The sequence below is a fragment of the Carettochelys insculpta genome, chromosome 3 (assembly GCF_033958435.1).
Source record: "Carettochelys insculpta isolate YL-2023 chromosome 3, ASM3395843v1, whole genome shotgun sequence".
Classification (NCBI taxonomy): domain Eukaryota; kingdom Metazoa; phylum Chordata; order Testudines; family Carettochelyidae; genus Carettochelys; species Carettochelys insculpta.
The window spans coordinates 105,248,484-105,257,758 of NC_134139.1; the positions used below are offsets into that span (position 1 = coordinate 105,248,484).

Here is a 9,275-nt window from a genome sequence, read left to right on the forward strand (position 1 = left end):
CTCTCCCTAGCACATCCCCTTCGCAACCAAAGGCCTGGGCCGCTCCGCAGCCCTCCGGGGGCGCAAACCACCTGGCTAGGGGAGGAAGGACCGTTCCGAAAGCTGCTGAGCAGCTCCGCTTTCCTCCCGTCTCTCCCGCTCAGTCAGTTCCTGTAAAACGCCGCTGACCCTTTCGTTTTGCAGGCCTGGGTGCCTCCTCCTCCTCCTCTCCTGACGCGCCCATCCCGTCACCTTTGCAAAGTGAGAATAAAATACAGCCTGCCCACCACCTCCCTCGCCCCCCACCCCGCCGCCCGGCTGGCCCCCCGGAGGCGAGCGAGGCGGGGACACATGCAGGGGGGCTGTGTCCTCTCTGGAGGGACAGGATGAGTAATTCATAACCCGTCCGCCCTAGTAACACATTCGCGCTCTCATACTCAAGTAACAGGCTAGTTTGCACCCTACATGTCACACTCCGGCAAATACCACCCCCCTCTCTTTTTTTTTTTTAAGCCAGCGATCTGCAACAAGCGAGGGCTACTGCGCGGGCGACGGTAGGGTTTACTCGTCTGTCCCCAGCCCAGGAAGGGGAAGGGTGCTGGACAGAAGGAATCTCCACGTGTCCGACCGCCAGTCCGGGGATAATTGGAAAACAATCTCCCTGCGCTGCGCGTCTGGAACTGCAGCCACCACGAGGCGCTCAGCTCTCTCCCTTCCAGGCTGCAGCACGCCACCCACGGAGGGAAGGGAGCAGCACAGGAATCAATCACCCCAGCACAACGCCCCCCTCCCGCTCCACAGCACAACTCGGGGTCTCTCCCCACCGCCACAATGCACTAGCCCATTCCCCGAGCGGAGGAAAACAGCAACGGGAGGCAGGCCTCATGACAGCTCCTGCCAAACGTCCCTCTCTCCTTCTTCCCTCCTCACCCCACCCCCTCCTGCCAAAGTCTAAGCTGCTCTCATCATGCTGCTGGAAAGCTTGCTCGGCCTCCGACATGTGCAGAGCGGCGCATGCATTAAACATAAAAGCCTCGCAGGGCATAATTTTAACTCGAGGGGTGTGCGGGGCAGAGCTGGAATTATTAAAAGGAGGGATCGGCAATTGCAAATAAAAAAAAAGTTTACTCCCTCCCCAGCGCCTCCTTTCCACGCCGCCTGTCTGCCGCCCACCTGACATCCCACCTCCACAAAGAATGAATGAAACGGGAATGAAAACTACCTGCAGCCACTAAACAAGTCCGACATTTTTGGGCTTCCATCTGCCATCTGCTGAGCTCCTCCAGCCCAAACAGACCGCAGAGCAGCTTCGCACAGATCGCTTAAGGCAACAAGCCCAAGTGGGAATCCCGTGCCCATTTTTTTTTCTAATTTGTAACCACGCGTGCCACGCATGACCCTGTGAGAGTTCTGGCTAGCAACTTGCAAAATGCCCTGCAAACTGCAATCTTCCCAACATCCTGCGTCTTTGGAGGGGGGGCGGGGGGATTGGGGGAGGTAGAGAGGGAATGGGGAGGGGGTTCCTGAAATTATTCATTTGATTCTCAGGATCTGTTTAGGTTTCCCTCTCCCCTTCCCTGTGCAGTCTGACAGGCGTGGGAAGGCTATAGCAAACCACTCCCGCAAAACAGAACGAAAGAAAGAAAGAAAGAAAAAGAAAAAAGTCAAAACCGGCCCCGAAAGCCCAGCTCGCTCTGTCACTAGCCTAGTAAACTCAAACACACACACGCTTTCATGCTGCAAAGAGTTTACCTGTGCCTGGGTCTCCTGGCCATCCTGGGACTAGCCACTGGGGGAGGAAGGGGGGACTTGTGCTGGCTGAAGTGCTTTGCTTTCTGTGCTGGTTAAAAGTGCTCCACCGCCGCACAGTGAAGTTTTCAGGAGCAGCAGCAGGCGGAGGAGGAGGAGGAGGAAACAGGTTGAGATTAAAGAGTAAACTCTGTAAACAGATGCCATCAAACAAAGGGCTTTTTTGGACACTCCCCCTCCCGCCAAATCTGGCGCCCCTGCAGTGCGCAAGCGCTTCTCCGCGCCCGGGAGGTTCCAGCCTCTGCCGCTGGGGTTTATTGGAGTCCCTGGGTCCCCCCGGCTGGCCAAGCCGAGCCGAGCCGCCCCGCCGCCTCTCCCTCTGCGTGGCTGGCAGCCCGCGCGGCGGCGGCGGCGGCGGCCCGGAGCAGCGCCAGAAGCGGGCCAAAAGGGAGGGAGGGAGAGAGGGCGGGCAGCAGGAGAGGCGCCTTTTGCTGCACAATCCCCGCTCAGCAGCATCAACTCCCCATGCCTCTCCCCTACGCGCGCGAGCGCACACCACGTCCTCAGTCCTAAGCTGCATCGCTAAGAGGGGCCCCTCTCAGCTCCCCTGCCCCGCGCCAGCTGCTGGAGGGGAGGCTGGCCCCGTTGGGGGTCGGCGGGGAGCGATCAAACCGCCCCCACCCACCGCCCCCGGCGGGAAAGGCTTGAGCTGCGGGCATTTCAGTGCCGGGCTTGCACGCCCCTCCGCCAAGTGGCCACAGCCGGGTGGAGCCCACGGGGGGGGGAGGGTGTTCCTGGCAGGCGGTGGGGAGCCTGGGGTCGAGCTATGCGTGGGGGGGGGGTCGGTCGAGGGGTGGGGTCCTGCTCCTTTAAGCCCGTGCCTGAGTGCCTGGGGGTGGTGTGACCCCCGAGTCTCTCCCATGGGTCTGAATCTGCCTGCGTGGCTGTAGGGTAGGAGTGTGTGTGTGTGTCTGTCTGTCGGGGGGGGGGGGTGCTGATCCATGTGAGTCCCAAGTGTAGCGTGTGACTCTCGATTACTCTGAGCTGTGTGTGCGTGTCGTTCATTTGGTGGAAGGGGGGAATGTCCCCAGCTCAAAGTGCACCTGTTTTTCGTTTGCTTGTTTAGTTTGTTCTGGTTCAGCACGGTTTGAAAAACCAAAACAACGGGAGTAAAACCCAGTAGTTTGGATGCGACCAATCGCCAGGTTTCTGTTGCTGCTGGGGTAGGAGATACTTTTGCTGGAGTCTGTAATACAGTCCGCCTGGGGATTTTTTATTGTCCTTCCGCTTGCTGCTGTTGGGACCTGGAGTGTGTCTGTTTCTGAAGCATGCTGTCACCCTTTTAGCAGAGGTTGTGGGTGTCCGATGAGCTCCAGAAAACTTTTTTTAATATACATAAATGAGTCATAATTTGAAAATGGTGAAACATGCAAAGTTCCCAGGCTACTGTGCAAGTTACAATTCAGACACCTGGGGTTCCTCAGTTTATGGACCTTTCAGCCAAGGGCTTAGTTTGTGAATGAAAGTTTCTTGCCTTCATTCAGTCAGGGGGACAATGGAACTATATGCACCCTGAGCACTTTCAGTTTTATGGACTAGGAAGTGTGAGGCTGTTTTTAAAGTAGGAAACCATACAAGATCCAGGTTCTAAGATGTGCATTTTAAAATTACACAGGCAAATCACCAGAAGGAGACTCAGACTGAAAGCACAGCCAAAGGAAGATAATTTGAGTCCTCAGTGGTAGTGTTCCTCTCTGAATCTAACAGAACTTTCCAAAACCTTCCAGACATGGTGAGCTTGTGGCCTGAGCTGACCTCACGCCTCCTTTCAGGGCTTGTTAGGAGTGGAAGACCTCTCAAAATAGTTGAGAATAAAATACAAAGGTAAAGCCTATACTGTAACACAATAATTTGTAATAAACAGCCTCTTTTTGTAGCCCTTGCAGTTGTATAGACATTTTAGTTGGAGCACTTAACACATTAGTAACTGCAACATTTTACATTTATATATGTGCCTATTTAATTCTGTGTCTATTTTATAATATTTGTTAATTCCTAATTTCTGTATGTAAATTGTCTGGCAGGAGCACTCCTTAGATTTTTAGGAGTCAGAAGTCATAGCTTAACATGGGAAACATGAACTTTGCTAAATTAGCCATAAGATGTTCTCAAAGCAGCTTAGCTACTGACTCACTACACGACCTATGGGCAAAACCCTTGTCTGCCATTCTGTGCTTCTGTTTCGCAATTTCATAATGGATCTAATTTCCTACTTCCCAACTTGGTTGTTAGGGTTAACATATTTTTGTAAAGTATACTGAAACTCCCAGATAAAAAGGAACTAATTATATAAATGATTAATGCAGACATACTTCTTGTTAAAAAACGAGGGCTCATTCCAATGTCCCTTGAAGCCAGCTCCCATTGACTTCAAGAGCAATTGTACTGGGAATTCAAGGAGGGCCTCAGAGTTTCTTCTAGCAAAGAAATCCTTTTGCAGTCAGGGAGGTGGCACTGCAGAGAGCAAAGCTTATCAATGGAGTTCTTAGGGGCTTAGTAAAAATTGGTTACCAAACAGAGGTGCTGGTGGTTTATTAAAAGTGTTCCACAGGAAGTTATGGCAATTAAGTTGGCAATCATGAGGGGAAACATCAAACTGTCAGTATTACACTCAACCATGCTTCTTGTATGTTACAGAGAAACCATCTCATATTTGTAGCAAAGTAACCTTTACTTATTCTCTGGTACAGACAGTTTGTCATCTTAAGAATTAAGACTAGAATAGAATATAACTTTTCTTTGGAAAATGTATGCAGCAGGTTGTTGATAAGGACAATACTTATTTTACCTCACCTGGTTTCTTAGGGTTTAATCTGGCATCTCTTGCACAAAGCTCTTTCCATCAGTAGGACTGATATGAATAAATGCTATTCAGTGGAAGCATGGTTTTCACCAATGGCCTTAAGGTAGGCCTTTAAGCAAGGCAAACAAGAATGGGAGTCTGAATTCAATGGACCAGTTTGAGTAAGTATTACTCACCATGACTAAACAGTACTCAATGTGATGAAAAATTGAGCACATATCAGGAAATAATGTACATATTGTTTATTAAGTACATGAAATCCCTCTCGTGTGCTCTTTCATGTTCCTTCCCTCCCTTATGGAACATGGTTTTCCCCTTTTTTGACTACTGTCAGATACATAAAGAGTGAATTTTAGCTGAGACAAATGCTACACATCCCCAGTCTATTCATGTCTAAGTTTCCACAAATTAATTTATTGAATTTCTGTTACTGTCTGCTGAGATAAGTAAGTGGGTGGCTATTTGTTAAAGCTTCTTTGGAGGTGTTTACATTTTTGAATATGTGATTTCTATTATGAACTCTAACATATTTTTTCTCCCAGATTTTTTTTTTTTTTAAAGCAAGTTGGCTGTCTGGAATTCTACATGAAACTGAAAACAAAACATAACTTTCAGGGGGAAAAGTTGTCCACAGCAGGCAGTATGCATTTCATTTGGTGATGCACATCTGCATATGGATGGGTGCACTAACAAAATTTATTTCGGTCGTGGATGGAAAAAATTAAAGGGACCGCTGTGCGTCAGGGATTTTTGTATATCTTTGCTAAAACACTGTTTATAGCTAAGGTATTGAACTTTTAAAACCATGTACTCTGGATGTGCAGAGATGCATTTTTCCTTATTGTTAACATCTTGCCAAAACTTCATTAATTTATGATGTCTCTGCACCTATTTACAGCAATTGCAACAGATAACAGAGTAATTGTAAAGGGTATAACTGGTTGTTCAACCGATCTTTTATTTACTTACAGAAACTAAGAAAGTAAAAGCTGCGTTATCCAGCTCTTGGATAACTGGTAACTTCTGTTATCCGGCACTACAGCCCATGGAGCCACTTGGCTGGTGGCTGCAAGCTGGCTGCCTTGCCAGCTGCGGCAGGGCCGGCTGCCTTGCCAGGCTGGCATCCCCGCCAGGGCTGGCTGCCCTGATCGCAGCAGCGGGGCTGGTTCTTAAATAACCAGAAGATGTGATTGTCTGGCAATCCCTGTTCCCTGGGGATGCCAGATAATTAAGCTTTTGCTATAAATAACTCAATACAAGAAATTATATACATTGCAAATGCAGGACAATACAGGTTGAACCTCTCTAATCCGGCACTCTGTCATCCAGCAACATCCATAATCTGGCATGATATTAGATAGCCAGATGTCCACTTATCATGGGTGTGGCCAAGTTTTCCATGGTTTCATAAAGTTTGTTTACTGCCACCAGTCCTGGCTCTCAGTGTTCTGTGCTGTTATTTAGCTGTAATTTACCCATAAATGTCTTCTAAGAGCCCAGTAAGCAGTGGAAGTGTTGCTAATGCTTCTACACAATATTGACCTCTCGTGCTCTGGCAAATTCTCTCGTTTGGTACCAGTCAGGTCCCAATGGTGCCATATACAAAAATACTAAATGATTACTCCCACACAACCACAAATTATATTAAAGTATGTGTTAAAGAAAAAACACAGTTCAGAATTAAGTCCATAGTGTGAACACTATGGGTTGTTCCCTAATATTTTAGTGCCTTGACCCATGTATAACTCTTGAAAGGCTGGCAATAAGTTCAGCAATCATTAGGTGAAACTTCCATTGATTTTAAGAAGGATTATAGGACTGGGCCCTTTAAACTGCATCTTTCAATAGGGGTCGGAGTCAGTGTTTAATTTTCTTAGGTCCTATTGCAAATACTAGTCTTAATTCTTAACTGCTGTTTATTCCCACTTTTTCTGGGTTTGTTACAGAGCCTTGAAGGGACACCGCCAATTTAAAATTATATGTTATAAACAACACCTTTCTTTGCCTGTGTACCAGTAACACCTTAGATTATCAAAAGTAATATTTTTAAAGTAATGTTATTTATGCTGTTTGGTTGCTGTTTGCATTTCTCTCACATTTTACTATGACAATCAGTGAAGTAGGTTTTACCTTCATTGTTTCGTTTTTGGGTTCTTGTTGCTATAATGTTTAGATTTCATATGGTGCAGAGGAATGTTTATTGCTTAAAATCAGCTGGTTTCAAAGGACTTACAGAAATTCAGAAAAATTTGATATTTTATAAAAAAAAAAAAAAAAAAAAAAGTCTTCTTATAACATTTAAATTTGTGGCACAATTTAAATTGACAGGGTTGCTTTAACAAACTTTCATACACAACTTTGTGTATGTGAGTAAAGGGAAGAAGAGTGGTTAAGACAAAAGAAGGGGTCAGGAGGCCTCAGTTGTAACATGGGTTATACCACGGACTTCTTGCATATCAAGTCACTTAAGGAGTTTATATTTTTAGTCAGATTTCAGGCTCACTTAGGCTACATCTACATGACACTTTAAACTTGAAATAAGATATGCATTTTGTACTACACAAATTGCATATCTTATTTTTAGTTTACTTTGAAATAGGCCATTTCAGTGTCCAAACAGTGCCAAATGTTGAAATAATGCACTATTTCAAAGCATCCTGTACTTTTCCTGCAATGAGGTATAGAGGGGTGCCAAGAGAGCACGTCCCTTATTCTGAAAAATATTTTTGAAATAATGGGCACGTTTCAGAGACGTGGAGTAGCTATTTTGGGGTACCAAGTTATCCGGAAATAGCTCTGCCATGTAGACATAGCCCTAGTTGATACAATTTGTGACTGAAAATCTACCCCTACATTTTTACTCCTGCAGAATCAATTGTGTGTGTAAATCTGAGCAGCCAGACTTCTAGCTTCTTGACTTGTGCCTGCAATCCAGATAAAGGTGTCAGATTTGTAACTGCAAGGGAACTGCAGGAATAAAAAGGTAAGTACAAGTAATACCATAAAGATAAATTTACATTTTAATTAAAATGGAAGAGCCCAGCTAGACGACGTATAAGGTCTGTGCAAGGACAGCCATTCAAAAAAAGACAGTGAAATACTTGCTTCTGTTCCATTGTTATCCCCTACTCCAGTGTCCTGTGGAGGAACTTGCAGTGGCCCTGGAGGTCCATGAGTGAGTAGATGGAGGAACAATAGTAAGGCTGGGGGAAATTCACTCGAGTTAATGAAGAAGAACCTCTGTGTGCTAAGCAGAGCCCCTCAATGCAGAGGAACTCAGGAATACAGGAAAAGGACCATCACCTCAGTCTCCCATCAGCTCCCACACTCTGGACTGCATGTAGGTAGCTCAGCCAGTAGCAAACATCAAGGTCTGAGTCACTTCTGTGGAAGTTAATCAGGATTTTGTGTAAATGAGGACTACAGAACGCAGATTCATGTGCAAACTAGATTTCAGGTTCTCATAGTGGCCCAGACTTAGAAGACCCTGCTATAAGATCTAAAGTAGGTAATGATGTCTGTATCAGGGTACAACAGTAACCTGAGTGCTTCATGCTGCCAGCTGGAGAGCACTATATAGTGCAGCTGTATAACACCAGGCTGGGAAGAAAGAGGTATAACTGGGTGAAACTATTGTCTTGAATGATGGAAAATCCTCCACACTTGAACAATGATTCTTTTTTTTTCTTCTTCTTTTTTCTTTGCAACCCCTCTTTGTGTATGGCTTGGAAAGGAGAGCTATGCCTGGGGCCTCGCAACTGCAAAAGCAGAATACTATAGAAGCTGAACATGTGTTCTGCAAAGACTGTTATTTCATTAGTTTTGAAACAACAGAACTGTGTTTTGTTACTGCGAGTGCAGTAGGGTCAAATTCAGCCTTGGGGGGAAGTGGGACCAAATCCTTGGCTGTCAGCAAAGATGTGTGCGCTTAATCCAGGCCTGTATTCGCATGTTACCCTTTCACCTGATGCAGGGTATTCTAGACCGACAAAATCTATGAATCTATAGCAGTATGAGCTTGATACTACAGTGAACAAACATAGTTCAAGTGATGAAGCACAATGGATTGAATAGCATTATTTCATTTTATTTCCAAGATACGGTACAGAAAATAATAAACATCTTGTACATCCATCTAACCTGTAGTAGTTTATTTACATCACAGCCTTAAGAGTAATACAAAGATAGCAATATATCAGGCTGTTAGTATTGCATGCTTTAGGTCTGCACAGTATAAAATACCTCTCCTACATAATCCTGTCACTCTCCAGGCTATAAACTTATTTTCTTTCATCTCAGCTTCTGACAACTTGTATTTCCAAGGTAATAGTTCTATTTATTTATTTGTTAAATTTTCTTATTGATTTAGCATACAGTGTGACAAAGTATTAGACAAATTAGATTAATAATGGTAAACAAGACAACTAGACCGAAACACTGGAAACTTCTTGATGGAATGCATCATTTAAATACAAAATACCAAGTAATAGCTGTATGCCTCTCAGAGAGATACCACACACACGGAATGATTTGCTCTGGCTATATACATGTTTTATTCTGGAGTTTGTGGTTATTATAATGTGTCCCTGCTGGCAAAGAGAATGGCTTTGCTGTGTGGTGTTACTTTTAAATATGTTCTCCGACTGAGGTGCGAATTTAGACTGACTTCAGAATACATAGAAGT

General features: G+C 45.3%; 1 protein-coding gene across 3 annotated transcripts in view; it reads right to left on the bottom strand.

The window, feature by feature from the left end:
* Positions 1-1,897, bottom strand: part of MYB (MYB proto-oncogene, transcription factor) — a 37,725-nt gene extending 35,828 nt beyond the window's left edge. For all 3 annotated transcript variants that reach the window (XM_074988745.1, XM_074988743.1, XM_074988744.1), the window contains exon 1: positions 1,732-1,897. In XM_074988745.1, the coding sequence (XP_074844846.1) occupies positions 1,732-1,754 (23 nt within the window). In that variant the 5' untranslated portion in view covers positions 1,755-1,897. The remainder of the gene's footprint in view (positions 1-1,731) is intronic.
* Between the last annotated feature and the right edge of the window lie 7,378 nt (positions 1,898-9,275).